This window comes from Mus caroli, chromosome 2 (genome assembly GCF_900094665.2).
Source record: "Mus caroli chromosome 2, CAROLI_EIJ_v1.1, whole genome shotgun sequence".
Classification (NCBI taxonomy): domain Eukaryota; kingdom Metazoa; phylum Chordata; class Mammalia; order Rodentia; family Muridae; genus Mus; species Mus caroli.
This window is the reverse complement of record NC_034571.1, coordinates 161,587,506-161,609,870: the sequence shown is the minus strand read 5'-3', so window position 1 is coordinate 161,609,870 and position 22,365 is coordinate 161,587,506. Positions and strand designations below refer to the sequence as shown.

General features: G+C 47.5%; 1 protein-coding gene and 1 long non-coding RNA gene across 3 annotated transcripts in view; one reads left to right on the top strand and one right to left on the bottom strand.

Moving 5' to 3' along the window:
- Tshz2 (teashirt zinc finger homeobox 2) overlaps positions 1-11,164 on the bottom strand; it is a 255,167-nt gene extending 244,003 nt beyond the window's left edge. Inside the window, exon 1 of the mRNA XM_021181955.2 lies at positions 9,926-11,164. Within this exon, the coding sequence (XP_021037614.1) occupies positions 9,926-9,965 (40 nt within the window). The 5' untranslated portion in view covers positions 9,966-11,164. The remainder of the gene's footprint in view (positions 1-9,925) is intronic.
- Positions 10,098-19,567, top strand: LOC115029361. Of its 2 annotated transcripts, none has more exons than XR_003834924.1 (4): positions 10,098-10,173; positions 11,512-11,713; positions 15,670-15,808; positions 18,404-19,567. It is a non-coding gene; the product is annotated as an uncharacterized LOC115029361 (long non-coding RNA). The 2 variants fall into 2 exon arrangements; XR_003834918.1 differs by having other exon boundaries at positions 15,591-15,808.
- The last annotated feature ends 2,798 nt before the right edge of the window (positions 19,568-22,365 follow it).

The window sequence follows — 22,365 nt, the reverse complement described above, 5'->3', positions numbered from 1 at the left end:
GATGAGGAGGAGTCACCTCAGGTGTAGGGAGGATGAGGATGAGGAGTCACCTCAGGTGTAGGGAGGATGAGGAGGAGTCACCTCAGGTGTAGGGAAGAGGGGGAGGAGTCACCTCAGGTGTAGGGAGGATGAGGAGGAGTCACCTCAGGTGTAGGGAGGATGAGGAGAAGCTAAGCATCATCTTTGATGCGCCCCTGCTGGGGATGTTCTTCGAAAGCTTTCGCAATAGACAGACTGCAGAGGCCTCGGGGCATGGGGAGTGGCTTTCAGCCCAGTTTGGCTAAGGCTTAGCCTAGGTCCAGCAGATGCTGGTCAGGGAACAGTGACTGTCATGACTTCCAGCCAGGAGGATTTGTAAGACATAAGAGTTTGCCCACTTTCCCTCATGGTACCTCTTGGCCACCCACATGTTCGCCATTCCAACTCCCTCCTGCCTAACTTCACATTCCCAACACAGATAACGTGGCAGGCGCGTTACCGCGTGTAATTTTTGTTTCCATGAAAGAAGATTTTCCCCCTGTGTGTAAATTGATTTGTATGTTCTTCAGGCTCCCCGAGCTGGACCACGAGTCCAGGGATGGGACCCATCCTACTTACCCCCTAGGTCTCAGATACCCAAACAAGACCCAGCACACAGTAGGAATTCAAAACTCAGTTGCTGTTTAAGCGAATATATATGAATACGTATGGCTACATATGATATATGAAGCACGTGGCACAGCACCTAGGATACCACAGGCACTCATGAGGTGGCAGATGTTGTCACTTCCACTTCTACAATTATGGTTGGGCCTAAAATAAATCTTATTCCTTGGGAAATAAACATTTTTGAGTTGGTGCTGAGTTCTAAGTAGACCAGCAATGATGTGACGGCATTCATCACAGGCTAAGATCTACCCAGCCACTGGAGTTCCAGGTTCCAGTTTATATATGTGTGTGTGTAATTTATTATGTGTCTGTGTGGGGTGCGCATGCGAGTGCAGGGAGCCTGACAGGGAGGGAAGCAGCAGCATCAGAACCCCCAGGAGTGTTACAGGCAGTGGTGAGCAAGTTGATGCAGGACCTGGAAACCCAACTCTGGTCCTGCTCTTTACCCCTGAGCCATCTCTTTAGCCCTTAAGCTTCCACTTTTAAAAGTCAAAACGTAGCAGTACCTCAGGACCTGTCACACGGCCCTGTGTTTGCTATAGCACACTGCTCTGGCGGAAGACCTGAATTTTTATTCCCAGCACCGGTAGTGGTGCCTCACAACTGCCTCCAGCTCCTGCTGCTGGGAACATGACACCCTCTTGTGGCCTCCTCAGGCACCAGCCTTCTCTCCTGTGCCCTTCCCCACACACATGATGTACGAATTAAAAATAGGTCCTTTAAAAATAGCCACGCCTAACTTCTTTTGATCCCTAAGATCATCGGATGCATGGTAACCAGGGACTGTCTACTCACCTTCTTTCCTGCATAATATTCCCTGGGTTTGGCTATGGGGAATAAAGAGACTCCATTTGCTCAAATCCCTGTGGTACCAGTAGGTTCTGAGTACTTTTTTTCAGCACGTGTTTTTGTTTATACGATATTCTCAACAAACTTGCGACATAAGTAAATAGAAGATCGGCCCATTTTGTAGATTAGCAAGTAGAGGCAGAAATGCGAGCTGCCTACCGAGTTTCCCCACTCCCAAGAAACAGATGTGGCGATCTGAGCATGGATTAACAAAGCGAACAAGCAACCTCCAGAACCCAGTCTCTTCCTCCTTCTCCACCACTCCATCCATCCGCATCTGAAAATCAGATCCTGAGATGAGCCTGGGAAGATGCAGGAGGCGCCGGTACCCAACTTTCTAATAAAGGAAAATAGCCGGAGGCAATGCTGATGTAAAACACATGGAGAGCCTTTCTTCTGCCATTTCCCCTCTACCAAGTGGCACCGCGCGCAGAAGAGATTTAACTCTTCTCTACTGCGTCGCCTTAGCCCAACAGCTATTCATATCTCCCTGGAGGGTAAGAGCGAAGACTCCTAAACACACAGAAAATTCCAAAGATCTGATAAACTGGAGTGATTTAAAGTAAGCCCCACACAGTTTACACAGAAATATTTATCTGCGGTGGCTCTTGCTTACAGAAGCCGTTTATCCCCTGTGTACAACCTTGACCCCGGTCTCCCGTGTCACCAGATCTCCTGGAGCCTTTCAGGATCCAGGACTGCGCCAGGGGAGCGTCTCAGAAATTCACTCGTAGCAGCACGAACGGCAGCTGCCAAGTCTTTTTTTTTTTCTTTCTTCCTTAAATCTCATCCTGCCTTTCCTAACTATTTTCCCTAGAAACAATAACTGCTTTCTCTCACCTTAATAGCGAAACTGTATAATCTCCGCAGAAACGGCTTTTCGGTGCAGCTTTAAAGGAGGCTCGGGTGGTTGTTATTCACTCCATTCTGAAAGCTCTTTACTATTTATCTTGCCAGTCTTAATTTTTGTACTAACAGGAATCTCGGGGATGCTTTCTTTTCATTTGTCTGTTTCTGGTTTTTTGTTTGTTTGTTTGTTTTGTTTTTTTTAAGCTCACCCTCGCGTCTGGTAGCTTCGTGGAGACACCGGGCCTTTCCTGTAGCTCAAATGGATACTGTAGCTCCCCAATTAAATCAGTCTTTGCAGAGAGCTGCAAGAGAGGCAGAAACCTGCTTAAACTGCCTTCCTGCTTCTGTGCTTGTCATTCTGAAGGGGAGGCACGGGTACCTGCCATGATGTTCCCTCGCAGTCCACTGAAGTTTCCACCACCACCCATAAGCTGGCTGGCTTTTATGATTTCCCCGTGGCTGCTCTTGGGTTTGCATGGCCACGTTTGGTTATCTGCAAGAGTGTGTGCGCTCAGATGTCCCAATGTCTTTGTACATCCGTAGGGGAGTGTGCAGCATTAGGTGCCGTTCTTGGTTTGGAGAGATGATATGGGGGACACTGAATTTGAGGTTTTTTTGTTGTTGTTTGATTTGTTTTTTTTTTTTTTTTTTTCAGTGAGACAGGTGGAAAGCCAACTCTCAGTCACAAGCAGAATTCAAAGCAAATGCTTTCAAATCTGATTCAGGTATTTTTTTTTCCCCCTGTGTAATTTCCCTGAGCTCATTAGCACTGAAACTTCTGTATCATACATTTCCTTGTTGCTCAGCAAAGCTAAACGGCACAGATACATAGTATTAATAGTAAGCTGGGCCTCTTGCATTTTAGTTTCTAAAATTTCAAATAATTTTAGGACTGACTTTGACATCTTGGGATATTTCAGGATAATGGGGGGGGGCATTTTTCCTCCCATACAGAGAGCATGGAAGACAGAGAGAGGCAACTAGAAGTCCCAAATGGCCATGTTAATGATTTTCAGAGACGTTTGCATTGTTTAGTCATCTCGTCCACAGAGTTTACTTTGGAGACAAATGGTCCCATCAGCTCCTCCTTGCAGCTTAGCGCCCACTCTGCAGTTTCTCAGTGAGTATGGTCTGGTAAGGATTCCCCTGGGCAAAACTACGGGTCGGGAACACAGCCACATGCTGAAGGTGACTTGGATGACTGTCCAACTTACAGGCAAGACCCATGTGTTTCCCAAGGGTGCTGTCCTGACAGCACTCGGAGCCCAGTGGTGGGCTCTGAAGTCTCTCATCTTTATCAACATTTGCTAACGGCTTGGCGGGTGAGTTCCGAGATCGGCATCAAAGAATGCTATGCCTTCACCTGCACCCAAGAAACAGCCCAACATGGGCCATTCAAGGTGGGGAAGGGTGGGGAGAAGAAATTCTGATTCTAGAAAAAACAATGCTTTGTGAGATAGTCTTGTCAATAGACAGTGCCTTTTGGGTTTCTTTTCTTTTCTTTTTCTTTCTTTTCTTTTTTTTTTCTCTTAATGCAATATCCAGACCACCACGTCAGCACTCCTAGGAAGGTGATTTTCCAATGTGGGTAGAATGACTAAGGCCCTTCAGGACTTATCAGCTGCTTGTCAAAGGTCACCCCAAAACCTCTAACTTTAAACAGAACTTCTGAAATGCAAAACAGTCCTTCCTTCCTTCCTTCCTTCCTTCCTTCCTTCCTTCCTTCCTTCCTTCCTTCCTTCCTGTCTGTCTTTCTTTCTTTCTTTCTTTCTTTCTTTCTTTCTTTCTTTCTTTCTTCCTTCCTTCCTTCCTTCCTTCCTTCCTTCCTTCCTTTCTATCTTTCTTTTTATTTTTTTAAAACCAATTGTTACAAACTAATGGGAAGAAAAGAAAAGCTATAGGATCATCCCAAGCCTTAGCTGAGGCTAAGATGGAGTTTGAGTTCTGACTAAAGACTACAATAAAAACAATCCTGTTTTCATCACAGCATTCAAAAATAAATTCCACTCAAAGGAAAAAAATAATACAACAATGCTCTCCACCGGAGAAGCAATAAGTTTGTGTGCCAAGCATCTTTTAATACCACTGTGATATTTTTCCCCTAAAAGTTGTTCAGTTTGTTTGTAATTATATCTGCGATGAAGAAGCCCTGCTTCAGAGAAGCGATACAAGACATCTCTGCTAGTTTAGTGTATCTCCAAATAACTTTGCATCCAGTGAAAGTGACTCTCCATTCACACCTGGTCTTGATACAGAGTTTGATAGTTTTATTGTTAAAGGGAAGCTGGGTGGGCACAGGCATTTCCTCGACAGTAAGAGTCTTCCCAAACTACTGCTAAGTACGTAGATCGTCCACATACTTTGAGGGGAAGCTATAATTTGGATGTTTAACTCACAGACCTCATACAAACAGGAACAGAGCCCAGGTTTGGTTCTCCCCACCCCCACCCCCCTTGGTTGATATTCCTATGCTCAGTTGCAGGGATGCTTCATCACAAGGACCTTAAATCGTGCCAGTTCAAGTCTCCCTTTAAGACCTGCTCAGCAAAGAGCTGTATTCCTAAGCCTTGGGAAGAGAAATAGACCAACCCAGACAAACCCAGGTCCAAGAAAGTTTCCCCCAAGACTCCCCCAAAGAGTGAGAAGTCAGAAAGGATGTGAGAGGGCCTGATCCTCTGCTGGAGAGGACAAATCTAAAGCTGCTTAGGAGGGTATCTATGGAGTGTGGAGTTTCTCTGAAGGCAGCAAGGAGAGCCGAGTTGGCTGAGAGTAAGAAACACAAAGTGGAAGGAAATAAAGAGTAAAGCACTTGTGAGCCACATTTTTACCCTTCCCAAAGATAGTCTCAAGCATCTGACCCCACCCCCCCACCCCAAACAAGCTTCAGGGATTTCACTGCCGAAAGTTCCCTGGCGCCCTCTCCTTCCCTCTCTCCTGCCGCTTGCAATCTTCTGATTAGGGTTAATATATTATGTCCTGATATGGCAGATTAAAAATGAGATCAATAAATGCCTAAAACAAATGCACTTTTGAAATGTCCTATTCAATCTGGGTCTTTAAGGGTGAGCTGGGGAGGGGGGAGGGAGGAAGGGAGAGGGGGCGGGGAGGAGAGGGAGAGGGAGACTGAGAGAGAGAGAGAGAGAGAGAGAGAGAGAGAGAGAGAGAGAGAGAGAAGAGCGAGCTGTGGAAAGGACCACAGGAAGAATCAGTTCAGACACAAACACTGTAAAGGGGAAAGATGTTCTTAGGTACCTGGTCTTTGTAGTCTGAAATATGCTTTAAACAGCAAGAACAGCTCGGAGCTACTGTTGGTGGAGCCCTGTGAGCTCGTGTGTGTGTGTGTGTGTGTGTGTGTGTGTGTGTGCGCGCGTGAACTTGTCTTCGCATCATCCTGGAAAGCAAAGAGACCCACAACATGGGGCATTTTAGAGTTCAAGATGTAAACTTGCTTTCTCTGAAGGATGCTTAAGCAAAGAAAGACAATCAGAGTCCGAAAACAACCTGGGTCCTGCTTGCCAGGAAATTCAAGGCAAACTTCAATTGTAGCCACCGGCTCCTGCCCCTGTGCAGTCCAGAATCGACACTATCCTGAAGTAGAAAGAGACCTCTCGGCTGTTCCTACCTCATTGCAGCACATTTAGAAATGCCCCTGCTGAATGCGTTTGCCAAGTAATAACCTGTGTTATTAAGGTGCAAATTGCAACTTTTAAGTAATGATTGCTAATAGTCTGATGTTTACTGCTACACAAGGACATCCATGAAAACAAAATCTGCATTATTCATCTCCACATTCAATAAACAAAATAAATTGAGGGAGATGCTCTCTCCTGTGAGCCTCCTCACAAAAAAAAAAAAAAAAAAAAAAAGACCGGATTATCAGAAGCTACCACAAGTCCACAAGAAAAAAAAATAAAAAAAGCACAGAATGGCTTGGGGTGAGCAAAGGCAGGAAAAATAACTTACAGGCGTGTTAGATATTCACAGGGATGTGATTACAGAAGATCCCGTGCTCAACTGCGACTGGCCGGGCATACTATAAAAATAATTCTATACCACTGAAGTGAAACCTCTGCTACGTGTGTATGCAGACCACACGGCCAGGGTTATTAGGAAAAGTAATGTGAGAGACCATGCCTATGGTTTTTTGAAAATTCAAGCACTCTGCTTCCTATAACGTGCAAACACATGTAGACAGTTTCTTTTTTGTTCAACCTTCCTGCCATCGTCTTTTTATCTTCCCTGAGATGAATTGGGGGGAAGGATGCCAGGGCAGATTCCTGAAGATTTCCAGGTAAGAGCAGACACATTTTAATGATAAGCCAAACATACAATCAAGAGAATGAGCCGAGCACACACATACAGTCACGATAGGGGGATATGAAAGCTGTTTTTTAAACTTTCCTCCTGGCCCCAAGAGCTAGCAGTGTGGAAGAGTGAAGCTTTAGAAAATGAGGACCAGGGATATTGCCAGGAGAAATGTTTCCTCTTAGCTGTTTACTTAAAGAGAATGGCCTTCCGCATATCTGCGCCTCCAACCTGACATACATAGGAGGCAGTGGGAGGAATCTAAAATAATAATAATAATAATAATAATAATAATAATAAACAGATTAAAATTCCCCATCACTTAGGATATCATCCTGTGGCTGAGTTTAGAAGACCTGCTTTATTAGAAAGTTTCGGCCACCAGGGCCTTGAAACATCACCCTTAGGCCGAATGGAGGAAAGAAACCCAACAGCCTGGAAGAGTTCTTGGGAGAAAAAGGTTCCAGGAGAGCTTCAGCGCTGGTTCCCAGCCAGGCTTTTTCTATCTTCTATTATTCATTAATCAAACTAGGAATCAAGCTTTCAACATCGGTCCACAGGAGTAATCACTTACAGTTGTGCGTTGTATTTAATTTTAAGCAGTGATAAAAGTTAGCAGAGCTACAGGCTGAGAGGCACCCCCACATACACCCCTTCCCCGCATGGTAGCTGACTGGGGAAATCTCACTCAGCTAACTTTGCCTCACTCATCCTGAAACAGCCGGGCACTGGTGACCTTGGATGGGAAGAAGAAACACCACGGAAAAAACAACCCATCTTACTAATATATGAACAGATAAATACCATGGAGCAGGGGGACTCACAGTGTATGAGATGAATTATCCCATCTCAGCTGGAAAAGGATTTCTGTTCCTTCTAGGGAACATGATGAGAATCATGGCAACAGTCTTGCAAAGACACTAAGAATCCAATCGGCCAGAAAACTGAAAGTATACTCACAAGTTTCTAACACACACACACACACACACACACACACACACACACAAACACACACACAGAGAGAGAGAGAGAGAGAGAGAGAGAGAGAGAGAGAGAGAAAGAGAGAGAGACTACAACAATAAAAAAGTAGCCAGCATCAATAGATACCAGCTTAGCGAAAGGATCTAATTTAAATAATGTGATACAGCGTCATTTTCTGCACACCTGGATCTCCATTGATCAGTGGATAATTATAATTAAAGTAGAGCAATTCTGAGCAAGGCACTTTTTGTAATGAGCTTGTGAAAGGAGACATGTCCAGTCATTCTGCTAATTTAAATTGCTGCCTAGTTCTTGATGGCCTTTACCGGAACTACAAGGAAGGGAAGGAGAAAAAAAAAAAGAAAAAGAAAACAGTTTTCAGGGCAGTATCATTTCAGCTGGACTGCAGCCCAGGGTTCTCTTTCGGGACAACAAACAACAGGGATGCCATCTCTGATAATCCAGCCACACGTGAACTTGTGTTGCTAGCACTGATTGCAGCAGGCAGACTCTTAGGAAGTCTTGAAGGCCGCCACCCACCCTCAAATGGTCAGATAGTCAAGCCGAGTGCGAGAGTTAAAAAGATACAATAAAATAAGAGAGCTATTGTTTCCAAAAGAAGTAACCAGAGTTGAGAAAAGAAACCCCCCCTGCCTAGACAAGTAGCAAATGTGTGTGTGTTGCTAAGAATATTTTCGTTATTTTGCTCTGAGAGAAACAATTGAAAATTCTTGAATGGAAGCTTTATAATAAAGCAACTCAGACCTACACATGGCTGAGGAAGCGATTCTGCACTCCCGAGGGAAGGAAACTGGATTTTCTGAAGCACACGTATTGCTCTTTAGGATGGCACCAGGCAGCCGTGAAGCGTTATGAACTTGGTACCTTGCATGTTCAGACACTGGTACCCGCTTTCCCCAGATTCCTAACTCACTTCTTCTTGGTGACTTTGCAAAGTTTACCCAAGTGTCCTGGGGACTTTTCCCGGGTTTGACTCAAGTTGGAACAGAGTAAAATAAAGCTGTGGTCTCCGGATCAGTGTTACCCATTGCCACTCAAAGTCAGAGGAGAAAGTCAGAGAGAGGAAGCAGGGGAGCCAAGGAAACGTAAACTTTGCTAAAGCCCCATCAACTAAAGGATACAAAGAAATTAAAACGCCCACATTAAAAGCCAACAAGATAATGATTGTGCATTTCTCTCTCTGAATGTAGAGGGCAAAGCTTGCGTCACTGCCACTCGGAGTTACCATGGTGAGTGATTTATTGATATATATCAGAATGAATAGATCAAAGGCAGTGAGATGACAGGTGATCAATCAAATGTCAAATCAAAACTAGCAATCGAGTGGAAAGCTGATTTTTCAGTGGGTGGGTCTGGCAGGAGAAAAATGAACTTTCCTGTTCCGATTCCGAGAAACAAAACCCCAGCATACTATTAAAAAAGCAATTAGGCAACCCAAAAGGGAAAAGGAAAAACAACAACAGCAACGACAATAACAACAACAGCAATAACCCTGAAGATCTGTTGTGGGACCTATTGAACGGATCTGATCCTTAGGAGAAGGGTCCCTGCAAAAAAGAATTCCACAGGACAGCTCCTAGGGTGGTAGTCAATTCCACAAAGTTTCCAAAGCTCTATCTGGCAGAGAAAAATCCAAGGCTGTTTAAATTTCTATGGGGTTCTCTCCCTCCATCCCCACCTGGCTTTAAGCAAGAGAGGGAATGAGATTTCTATAAACGGGGAAACCTTTTAGAAAACACGTCCAAAACCCCACTCATTTCCGGGGGTGCCTTTTAGACTTGGCGACCAATGCTACACCCTCATGGCTCACAGCTCCAAAGCCAGCCTGCAGCCCCAGGCTTGGCCATGCCACACACTTGCAAGCCCTGAGCCCCAGCGACTGGAGACACTGTCCCTGGAGGCCAGAAGCCATCAGCATTGACCTCTCAGAGGGAAGAGAGGGGGCTATCTCCCTCCCCCTGCACCCCAATTCCAGAGGCAAGAAGCCAGACTGGGAGAAAAAGTTAGGGGTGGGGTAGAGGGTGGAGGGAGGAAAAGTTTAAACTAGGAAGGTTTGGTGGGACGCTTCCCCGCCACCACCACCCAGAGGGAGCCTGGAGAGGGAAAGATTGGGGAAATCCTTCTGGGGTGATGAAGAGGGCACCCGCACGCTAACCCTCTTGAAAGCGCCAGGGGGTGGCGTCCCCGCCAGCCCCAGGCCAGGAGGGCGGGCGGGCGAGCCGCTGTGCGCCGGGCTCGGGGGCCGGGCACCCGGAGCGGAGCCATCTCTTACCTGCCGCCCGCTTGGGTGCCTGCTGTTTCCTCCTTGGCATCGCTCTACTTAGCTCCAGTCTCACTTCTGGCGCCCCAGCCCCGAGCCGCGCGCGGGGGCCGCAGTCTCGCTCGTCTTTCTGTGGCTCCTAGGACGTCACTCGGCCTCTGTCCCCCTGACGATCCCCCTGCCAGCGCTCCAGCGTGGGGCCAGAGACCCCCTCTCTGGGTGGCAGATATGTGGCTCACGCCTGCTGCTTGCAAGTGGAGGTTGGTTCTGCCTTGTTTGTTTGTTTGGTTTTTTTCCCCCTCTCTTTTTGTTTTGCTTTTGGATTTTTTTTTCTTTTTTTGGTTTTGCTTTTTGCTGTTTTTTTGGTGACTGGTGAGACACTTGATTTCTTTATTAAACATCCAAGACGGGGTTCAGATGGCAGGGATGAGGGGCGCACACGCGCCACGCGCACACTCGCGCTTAAAGATAAGGGGAAAACAATCCCGGGAAGACAGTGGATTTCTTCTTTTTCTTCTTCCTTCTCTTTCCCTCCTCCTCCTCTTCCTCCACCTCCTCTTCCTTTACCACCTCCTCCTTCTCCTCCTTCTCCTCCTTCTCCTTCTCCTCCTCCTTCTCTTCCTCCTCCTCCTCTTCCTCTTCTTCCTCCTCCTCCTCTTCCCTGATCTTGATGGCGGATTCGCGCTGGGGAGAGATCACTCACTGTAGGTTTGTTGTTGCTGTCAGATCCCCGTCTGTGAGTGATATGCGAGAGGACAGGAGCGGGTTTGGGAAAGACAGAAAATCTGGAATTCACTCACACACACACACACACACACACACACACACCACACACATACGCACACGCACGCTCGCTCTCACACACACAAGCACTCTCGCTTACACACACACACACACACAGACACACACACACACACTCACTCACACCCCCCACATATGCTCTCTCTTACACACACACACATGCACACACACACACACACACACTCGCGCACACACACACACAAGACAGGGCGAGGCGATGCCAGCAAACATCGATCCCGGCTGAACAAACTGAACATTAACAAACTCCTCCTCTTCTCCCTGCGACCTGATGACAGGGAGAAATTTACTCCCCAGCCGCAGAGCGCCAGGCAGAGGGAGTCTATTAAAGGGACAGTGTCCCGCCTGGGAGAGGAGCTGGAGAAAGAGGACCCAGCCGGCTTGGCTGCAGCCCTGGAGGCACCCACCTCCTCCTCACTGGGGCAGTGGAGTGTCCCCCTGTCTAGATGCCCCTCCAAGAGGAAGAAAAGGGGGAGTGGGAAGGAAGGGGGCGGGGCTCTGGCAGAGTTGGAGACTGAGTTAGAGTTGGAGATTAGAAGGGGACAATCTAGGTTTGCTTGGGAGACAGATTAGGGAGATGGGACTATATCCAGTCTCAACCTGTTCCCCAGCAAATAACCTCCTCTCACTGTGTAAGTTCACATTGCTTTACTTTGTGGAGTATTGGGAATTTTTTTTTTTAAACTTCTGCTTCCTGGGCAGACTAATTACATAACCTTCATTGTGTTTCCTTCCAATGCTGATATTTATTGAGCACCTATGGTGTACCTGTTTTACAGTCACCGCAGTGACAGAGAAATCCAGATTGTGGCTGTTATCAAGGGTGAGAGGAGCCACATCTGAAACAACTTGCCCCCTGGTGGTGTCCAGTCACTTCCCAGAGGTCTACCTTGCTGAAAATTTGATGTCCACGTTTCTCTATTTGATTTCTTCGCTGGGCTCATCAAGGAAGGTGGAGGCTGTGCACAGCTCGCTCTTTGGGTAATTGCCTCAGACCTCACTAGATTATAAGTTCTTAGGGAGTTGTGCCTTCGTTTATCGTATTCTATCTCCCAATGGTGCCAAACAGAAAACATAGAGCTTCACCCCCAATAGTGCAATAAATGAAGAGGAAGCAGGGCATGCTGGGAGTGCAACTTCAGAGTGACCTGGATTGGTTAAAACTGAGTGTTGTGTTGGGGCTGAAAGAGGAGTCTATTCTGGAGAGTCTATTGTAGGTGAACCCCCTCCCTGGGTACCACTGCACACGGGGAGGTAGGTACCTTTCAGCACATGTGAACAGGATGACCCTGGCCTGAAGACGCTTTCCTTCCTTCCAGTGGGGTAGAAAGTCAATGACAAGTGGGAAGGCAGCAGAAGGAGGTAGAGCTAGGAGCCTAATGAACCTGGTACTGGGCATTGAACTCAGGATACCGTACATACTGGGCAGGCAAGACATCATACATGCTGGACAGACAAGGCACAATGTATGCTGGGTAGGCAAGGCATAATGCATGCTGGGTAGGCAAGACATAATGCATGCTGGGTAGGCAAGGCATAATGCATGCTGGGTAGGCAAGGCATAATGCATGCTGGGTAGGCAAGGCATCATGCATGCTGGGTAGGCAAGGCATCATGCATGCTGGGTAGGCAAGGCATCATGCATGCTGGGTAGGCAAGGCATCATGCATGCTGGGCAGGCAGTCTATCACTGAGCTATGTTTCTGATCCCCTTTTCATTTTTTTCCTTAAATGTTGAGACAGAGGTCTTGCTAAGTTATTCAGGCTGACCTTGGACTCATTCTTAGATAGGTCTTCAAACTTGGGATCTTCTGGTCTCAAGCTCCTGAGTAGCTGGGCTGATAGGCCTGAGCCACAGACTGTCATGAATCTGGAGTTTGAAGAAGGAAGGATGTTTACCAAGTGGGGCTGCCTGGGGCAAGTCACAGATAGGTTCTAACCTTGGAGAAGGAGGAAGTTGGGCGACAAGGAGACTCTTGAGAGGGTGGCCCTTGGTGTAACATTAGAAGCTCCTGTTTCGTAGCCCTCCAAGCCCACAGAGGCCGTTATGAGGATGTGCTCACCTTGGCATTCCGAAGCAGGTTTTGTATCCTTAGATCTGCTTACAGTTTGGACCACACACTGCTTACTGGAGATGAGTGTGGTCCAGTACAGTGCAAGGTGCTTGCTTGGCAGCATCCAGGCATCTAGACACCAGGCCCCTCCCTCTGCTCTGATGACAGAACGTTTCACAGACATTGCCCAATCTCCTCTAGAGCCCAGATTTTCCCTGCTTGGAGACGGTCACCTTGGATTTTCTAGACAGGAACCTTGCTGGATACGGGTCTGGTTCTGGAGTTGATACATTGAGCACTTGGACTCCAGTATCTCATGCAAACCACTTGCTCCTTACAGTCTGAGAACTTCTGCCCAGAGACCACCTTCTTCTTCTCCTTCTTCTCCTTCTCCTTCTCCTTCTCCTTCTCCTTCTCCTTCTCCTTCTCCTTCTCCTTCTCCTTCTCCTTCTCCTTCTCCTTCTCCTTCTCCTCCTNCTTCTCCTTCTCCTTCTCCTTCTCCTTCTCCTTCTCCTTCTCCTTCTCCTTCTCCTTCTCCTTCTCCTTCTCCTTCTCCTTCTCCTTCTCCTTCTCTCCTTGCTCCTCCCCACTATGTATCCACTGGTAATGAGGCTTGACCAATGAAACCTCAGATGCCTCCCATATGCCCCTTACCTCTTGCCACCCTGACCCTTCCTCACGGGCAATTAATTACCAGCTATGACTAGTTCAGTGCAGTCTTTTGCAGCAGTACTTTTGGGCCACAGGAAATATAGCTCACCGGGCCCTACCCATCAGCCACAACGTGCTGTTATTGTCAGTGCTTGCAAAGTGCCAGTTAGTCATCGTCAACAGCCCCACACAAGTCTCTGCCCCACACGTGTAGTACAAGTGATTACATCACCTGGCCTAAACCACCCAGACAGCTCCCACCCCTTATTACAGCCTAATTCTTTGGCAACGGAGGCAGCAATCCTGTATGATTATAGCTAGCAATGTTAGCAAAGAGGCATTAACCATGGTTTCTCAGAATACATTTGGAGAAAGCTCCAAACTTGCACATACACCATAGGACACACTAGAGGACCAGGAAACACGGACTTAGGAGAAGGGGTGGGTTGTAAGGGCTCATCATGAATTTGCCATCTTCTCTGGAAACCTGTTGCCCTGGGATTCATATCATGCTCAAAGCAGCATTTGAGAAACTTCTGTGTTCTATATAAGGGATACAAGGGATTGTCCTAAAAAATAGGAGATGGTAGGATGCTGTTCTAGTTAGCCTTGGCTGTCAGCTTGACACGAATGTAGTGTCACCCGGGATAAGAGAACTTCAGTTGAAAACTGCCCAGATCACACTGGCAGAATTGCTAATTGATATAGGAGGGCCCAGACCACCATGGGCGGCACCACTCTTAAGCACAAAAGCCTAAGCTGTATAAGAAAAGCTGCTGAACAAGCCAGAGGAAGCAAGCAGAGTCCCTCTGTGGTCTCTGCTCTAGTTCCCATTCTAGAACTCTCCCATGGCATCTCTCAGGACAGATGGACTGTAAGCTGCGAGCTGAAATAAGTCCTTTCCTCCCCAAGTTGTTTTTGGTCGTGGTACTTATCCCAACAGAGAGCCAACTGGAAGGGTGTATGCATAGTGACATACCTCTAAAAACCTATTGCAGGGACACCTAGAGTACCAGAGGACAACAGAAAAGGGAACTTATTGGGGCTGGGTCTTGGAACAAGTAGGTTCAGGACTCTGGCCCACAGCCTTGCTCCCAGGCCGCTTCTCACCTTCTCAGACACCTCTGCAGCTTACTGTGTTTTTATCAATCAGTGGAGACTTTCGGCAACGCTTTTCACTATGGGCACTTTCTGCAGTTTCCAGCCTATCTTCTGGCCTTGCTTCTGGAATGTTTTCTCACTGAGTTGTATTTTCCCTCCAATTGCTACTAATAGAAGGCCGTGCTTAGTCACCAACAAAGGAGACACTGTCTGTGCCAGGTAGAGGCAGAAAACAGGAAAACTCAGATGTCCCCGAGCTGCGAGGACTTAGCCCTGCGGAATTCTGTGTCACACCAGGAGAAGTGCGTTCTCTTTCAGACCCCCTTCATTTAGAGAAAGTTGCAGTTTAACACTGTGTCTCTCCTAGGCCCAGGACCTGATAACATCTATTCTTTTATTTATTTCTCATGTGTCTATGTCTGGGGTGCATGCGGGTGCGTGCGCTTTCACGTGTTGATGGTGCATGTGACATCAGCAGTCCTGCCTGGTGGCTCTCAACCTCACTCATTTAGGCATGCTCTCTCAATGCATGCCTCGCAGAGCTTGCCAATGTGGGTTAGGCTAGCCAGTCGGCTTCTTCTAGGATGCCCTGCCTCTAGCTTCTGAGAAGAACTACAGATGGGTGCCATGCTCCCTGGCATGTCCCTGCATTCTGTTTGATTAAAGCTCTTGCCTCTATACTTCATAACAAGAATCTTACCTGTAGAGCCATGTCCCTACTGGCTCTTAACCCTGACAATGCAGAATTCTGGGAAAGCCCAGGGAGTAACCATGTGTTTAGCTGGGCTTTCGCAGGGCAGTTATATTTGCTGAATTAAATGGGGGAATTGCCTTCTGTGCCATCAAAAGACACTGAGTTGGATCTGAAGCAGTTACCTGAAGTGTATGCTTAGTGAAGTATAAAAAAAGAAAAAAAAAGTCATGTATTTAAGGAATAAGAAATAAGACTTATGGTTCAGAGGGAGGCAAAGTATGAAAATATATTTGGTATGGTTTGAATATGTAATGTTCCCCCCCACACACACTCTCATGGGCTTCACCTTGGTCCCCAGGTGGTGGTGCTGTTCGGGAAGGACATGGACCTTTGGTGTTGACATAGAGCATCACTGTAGGGCCTGGTCTCTTGTTTAGCCCCAGAGACTCTGCGTCTTCATCCACCAAGACGCCATGAATGCTGTCCTGCCTTCTCCACCATGACCAGACCACTCCCTTAATTTGGAGGCCCAAAGAAGTCCTTCCTTCCTGAAGTTGCTTCTGGTCACAAGAACAGGTAGAGTGAGAACCAAATGTGTTGTAGACATTTCCAGAATGGAAAAAAAATTACTGAGCACATATACATCCCAGCACACGAGAAACATCTCTCAAGAGTCAAGTCTTACAGCAATGCTGGGTTTAATTCTGGGAGATTCAGCTTCCTGAGATCCGGTGCTCAGACTTTAGGATGAGTAAGGACATGAACAGGTTGGCAGGGCTCAACCTCTGACCCCACAAGAGCTCTTTTTTTTTTTTAATATCCCTAGTGACTATCAGAATTACCTGGGCACTTTAATCACCATCATCATTATCACCATTATCACCATCACCACTGCCACCACCACCTAAAGACAGAGAAGTCCAGGCCACACCCCAGACCTAAACATGAGATCTAGAGCACGCCCAGAAGATCGTTAAGATTGAAAAGTTCCCAGGCAGTTCCAATTGAATGCCAAGGCATGAGCACCTGTCCCATCCAGAAGCAGAGCTGTATAAGAGGGACATCATGTGTGGAAGGTTCTTCAGTAAAAGGTAGAAGGCATCCGGTCGAGGGTGGGTTGCCAGGTCTTCCAGAAAGACCCTCAGGAAGCGTGCGAACACCCTGTCAGGCCCATCACAGCAAAGGGATGCTTTGATGGCCTCCTCCCTCTGACTCTCTCACTGCCAGGCTCCAACCCAATGCAATAACCATTTGCCAAGAGCCTACTTTACCCGGGATCTGCTGCTTCTGGGCATGGGGGTGGCTTGGGAGACCTCATTTTGCCACCATGCCCCCTGCACAGGCTTCTGCACCCATTCTCCCCGCCCCCAGCAAAGCTCTTCCTCTTCCAACATCCTGTGCCTAAACCAAGAGATGCCACTTCTTTTGGACCTCACCCTTGCCCTGTTCCATTTCATGCCTTCCTCATTGTTTATCCTCTGTTTCTTGTGGTTGAAAATGGGCTTGAATCACCAGTGATCTCAAACATGGACCAGTCTTGCTGCAAGGGAGAAAAAAAAAGTGGTACCACGTCTAAACAGTTGTTTAGGCATGTCAGCAAGGAAAGACACACTCTGCACAGTTCAGGCAGGTTGACATGGTCCCCAAGCCAACTGTGGTCTACTGCATCTCTGTAATGGATGCCACCCTGTCACCACTGTCTCCCTTTCTTCTCTCACAGGCTTCCTTTAAGTACCACCTCTTCCAGAAAGCCTTCCCAAATGGATAGCCCAGGATTCAAGCTTTTTTCTCTCATATAAATATGTGCCAGAGAAGACCGACTTTTGTTTGGATATCAAGGTCATAGCTGGACAGCAGCCACAGAAATCTCCTGATGGAGGGGTGGGGCAGGGTAGCATTTATATCTCGTGTCCTGATTATCACAGTGTTCTCACACACACACACACACACACACACACACACACACACACACACACACACCATGCTTCAAGAATAAAGAAGCAATATCCTCAAACTCTGCTACATATTATAATCAACTTAGTAACTTAAAAACAAAAACAAACACCAATGTCCAGAGCTTACATCCATCAGCCTGTGGGGACAGAATTGGGGCACACCTCCACATACCATAAAGCTCCCTGGTACTTTCAATGTGTGGCTAAGTTTGAAAGTCAACATACCTTATGCTTCCACCCCTGAGGCTATAATTCATTGCCCTTTTTCTTATACCCTTTAGCTCACTAAGCTCTCTCATCTAGTACTGTCTCTTGAAAACATTAAGTGCAAGTCTCTGGTTCTTTTCCTCCCTTCCGCAATAGCTGGTGTAGATTCGTGCTGTCTGGGACAGTCAGATCAAGAAGACCCTGGACAGAAGATAGGAAGAAAAGAGGTGTTGTACTGGGCTAGAGAATACGACTGGATCATGTCTCATACCAGGGTTAGGAGGACAGAAAGTGTCTCTGTAGAGACAGCTCTTACCCTGAGGTCTAGAGGACCAATCAGGAACAGAGGCCTGAGGTAAGAAGGGACTCTGGACTCCAGAGAGGAGAGGATGCTGTTTGTTCAGACTCTATCAGGGAGAAAGGAGCAGAGAGGCTGCAGGGAAATTTGGCTCCATCGCAGAGAAGTTCCATCAGAAATCAGACTTCTAATATCCAATTGCACATTATACATTCAAATTCTAATCCACTCATGGATATCCTGAAAACATCTACCTCATTCTAGATGGGCTTCTGAAGAAAGGATTGCTGGGTCTGGTAGCTCAGATCTGAAACACTAACACCAATCCAAGGTCAGTCTGAGCTACAGAGTGAGTTCAAGGCCAGCCTCATCCCTGAGGGAGTCTTTATCTCAAAACAAACCGACAAGGAAAAAGAACCCAAGGGGCTGGGGATGTGGTGAGAACACACCTTGTAGGCCCTGGGATCAATTCTCAGTACCACAAAAAAATAAAAAATGAAGTAAATAAGACAAGGGAAAGTTGATATAAGCCTAAGAAGAAAACCTTAAAAGTTCTCCGATTCTGTTTTAAACTCTCGTGGTTCGGTAAATGTGGGGCTTTCTGCAATGGTAGTTAAGCATCACGTATGCCTCCAAAGAGATGGTTGCCAAGTGCACAGGCCTGGCACGAGGAGCTGTGACATCTCATGTGACGTTTCTTCTGCCTTTCAGTTGGTTGCTGGGAGCTGGTGACAGTGTTTTTGTTGCTGATGCTGAGGAATCGAAACCAAGGCCCTGGCGCACTCAGCCATTGCTGGAGTTCATTAGCCACAGAGAGACACTAAGTGGCTGTAAGGATCAGGGCAGCTTGGCAGCCATGTGACGGGCAGCCTTATAAGTCCCAGGTACCAGTGTCGTTTATACGACATCAAGTGTGCTTTAAGCTGCACACTCCCAGGACTCATTAGAACTGTGTGCCCAGTGGTGCCCCTCAACGCCTCCGAGCAAATAGAGAATGATATAATTCTCTCTGAGAACACCTCTCTGTCTTATCTGCAGCATGTCTTATCTATTATGATTAGGGCATTAAGCTCCCATCGGCCTTAACATTTCATGAGATTCTACCCCACTGCTTGCCGGGATTATGTCAAAGTGTCTTGTCCTGGATGCTGTTTTCACCCAATAATACAGCTTGTCTCTTCTCCTTAGGCAGTGTTGGGCTACCAGCGAGGCCCAGCAATCCAGCTTAAGGCGAGTGAGCACTTGGAAGGCTGCCCTAAACCCTCTTCCTATAAAGCGTTTGTGTCTCGGTCTTGTTTCCCCCAAAAGAAAGGTTTGGGAAGCCAGAACTAAAGATTTCCTTGCAAACAGCATGGTTGAGAAACGTTGATAGAGAGCTGTCTCCAGGAAGGGAGAAAGGAAAGAGGGAAAAAAGGGGGTTAGGGGGCTTACAATGCAGAGGAGACAGAAATCAGGGTCTTGGAGAAGAGCTGGAGGAACTGGGAGACAGTATGGACCACAACTTTCCCGTAGTCCCTCTGGAGGACAGGAGTGCTGGGGTGTTTATCAACCCAGTTGGCCAGCTGTGATGTAGCACTGTTCCAGGTTCACCATCCACTCGGGTACCGGCCCCGTGGTGGTTATGCTGATACCTACGACATGGCATCATCCATAGAGGAATGTCTCCACCTGTGATCCTCAAGAGGGCTGTGACAGAATGGAGGCCAGTGACTAGAGCAATCCTACCTGTCAGCCTTAGGCCAGGCACGTGGTGAGCCTTCAGTAAACATCTCTGACAGTCACCTGCCTGGTTAAACTTCTGCCATACCTATGCTGGCTACAATCTTGTTCAGAGTTGGCCTTTAGAATAAAGTACTTATTCCCTGCTTCTAAGTACATTCTTGTATTGAGTTGGCCTCTTTTCTGCCCCCACACTTGCCCGCTCTGAGACCTCCCTCCTCTCTGCATCTACACCCACTTGACCGTGGAACAGAGCTCTTTAGGACTGCTACTTCCGCTTTGGAAGAAAATAAGGCATGCACCCTGACACTTACATGGAAGTCCTTAAGCATGGGGATGGGTGTGGAATGTTCAAAATTAGTACTGCCCCCACATGTCCCAGGACACAGGATCACTGGGAGTTCAGATTTAAGCATACTTGGCTACTTATACTTGGGCATTGTTGTTTAAAGTGGGGGAAGGGAGTGCTTAGAACCGTCCTGTGTGAAATGTGATAATTATACCATTGGGTTGTTAAGAGATTAGGGAGGATCTTGGGAGCAAATGTAGATTGCTGGTACAGCGGAAGCAATCCTGCATCCTACGCCTTTTGATTGACTTGCAGGGAATCTCTTGATTTTAGCTTGAATCTCGGGGCTTCCTGTATGCTAGGCAAGCCCTTTCCCACAGAAGGCTCTCTCTGCACTTGTTGATAGTTCCTGTGGGTAGGGTACCTGGCTTATCTACATGAGGTCCACTCTGTACCATACTGGGAGATAAACTCACTTCAGCTACATCTTCAGTCTGCAAAGTTAAATCCCAGAAGGTGAGAGGCTCATGAGGACTGGCCCTGGCAATGGAGTGTGCCAATCCAGGCACCAGAGGAGGACTGGCCTGTGGGCTCCATCCGTCTGTCCATCCAGAAAGCATTCTCAGTATCCAGTACTGTTTGTCAGGCCGAGTCACCTGCTGAGGACACAGCATGTCACGGGAACCTGCCTGGCCTTTGAGGAACCTGACAATGAGATGCAGGACAGGCCGGCGATAGGAGTGACCTTGTAACCATGGCAACAGTTATGAGTGACATTTATTAAGCACATGGCAACAAGTACTGTTTCCATTGCTTAAGCATAAACATATAATCGGCTTTAGAGAGGATTTGATCAGGCTCGGTGCTACTGTGGTCTCCATTTCCTCCTCCGAAGGAAACTGAGTCATGGGAAGATTGGGCGACATAGCCAAGTTCACAGAGATAACAAATGTTGAAGCCTGAGTTCCCAGGGCTGGGGTGTATCTCAGTGGACAGGATGCTGGGCTACCATGTGAGAAGCCCTGGCTTTGATCCCTAGCACTATATAAACCAGGTAGGGTGGCACAGGCTTGGAATCCCAGCACTACAGAGGTGCAGGCAGGAAGATTACAGGTCTCCTGGGCTAGGAGTTTAAGGGTAGCCTAATCTACTTGAGACCTTGTCTTAAAAAAAAAACAAAGAAAGAAAAACAACAAAAACAAAACGAATCAGAAGCAGCCTGGATTCAAACTCTCCTGGTGTGTGAGCTCGTGACCTCAAGCATGACAAATTCGTGGTAATGTCATGTCCCCCACAGGTCCTTTGTCGCCCGATGATGTCGCTTATGTTCAACGCCTCATTCTCTCCTAGGCCTTTGAAGAGACTCCTGGAACCAACCCCAGAGCTGCTGTTTGATTTTGTGGACCTGGGTTGAGAGTCAGGGAATCACAAATTTCCAACCTGTCACTTGGTGACACTCAAAGCTCTAGGCCAGGAGACTGCACATGGTAGTGTTGGAGTGAGAGCACAGAAGATTTAGGGTACCTGGGGGCCTTGCAGTCTCATTACCTCACAGGCAGCACCTAGTGTGTGGAGACCGCAAGAGCTGTTGAGTAAGACACAGGCAACCCCTTCCCCACAAGAGGTTGGCCTGCTCACATACTGAGAGGCTGATGAGAAGCTGAGGTGAGGATGGCTGTGCTGAATTCCCAGTCTGTAGAGCAGAGTGTGCACGAATGCCATCAGGCTCTGCTCTAAAATGCTGCATCGAGCTTCAAGGAATTAGGAGGAGCTACTCAGGAAGCTGAGGCAGGGGCATGAGGAGTTCAAGGCTAGCCTGTGCAACGGAGTGAGACTATGTCTCAAAATAAAAGGTGCAAGACAGCTGGGGGTCCTGATCAGTGACAGTCACATGACGAACACATTGGGGTCCTGGGTTCAATCCTCAATATAGCATTCATATAATGAAATATAAAATGGCTTGGGTGTAAGAAGGACCAGAACCTGTCTGAATGGCTGCACCTCTAACAAACTCTGAGAGTAGCTTTTGGCAGAGCTGGGGACCACACATTGGCTACTAAAAGTGAGAGTTCAGCCCGCATAGGTGGAGTTTTTGAATTAAGTTCACTGAGGACCCGACGGAGCATCATCGTGCTTTAGCAGCGCTGCTTGCTCTAGCATTAAGTATCGTAGCCCAGGCAATCTTCTTTCAACTCCCGGTGCCTGCCTCTCCCTAACAGCTGCAGTGAATGGTTGAGGCTGAGGAAGGGCAGAGCTTGGGTAGAACTGCCCCAGCTTCAGTCCTTAAGCATAGGGCTGGCCTATTGTTGCCTGTCCTCATGGCTTCCTCCCAAGAGCTGCTCCTTGACACCGGGTTTACATCTGCCTGACGCGTAGGTCTGGAAACTCTAAATGAGAGAGCGGCTGCTTTGAAAACCGTTGCTCTCTTGGGAACAGGCGATGGGAGAAGATGGACTCTGTGCGCTCGGCCCTCCAGAGATGGCACCCAGCCCCTGTGATAAATGACGGCATTAGCAAGGTTTGGTTGAGAGGGGACCTACAGATTTACGACTTCCTGTGTCGGCCAGCAGATGTCATTATGGCTGACAGAACAGGAGCCCTTTCAAGAGCTAGCCCTGGCGGAGCTAAGGGGAAGAAAAAAAATTCCAAAAGGCGGAAGCCTAAA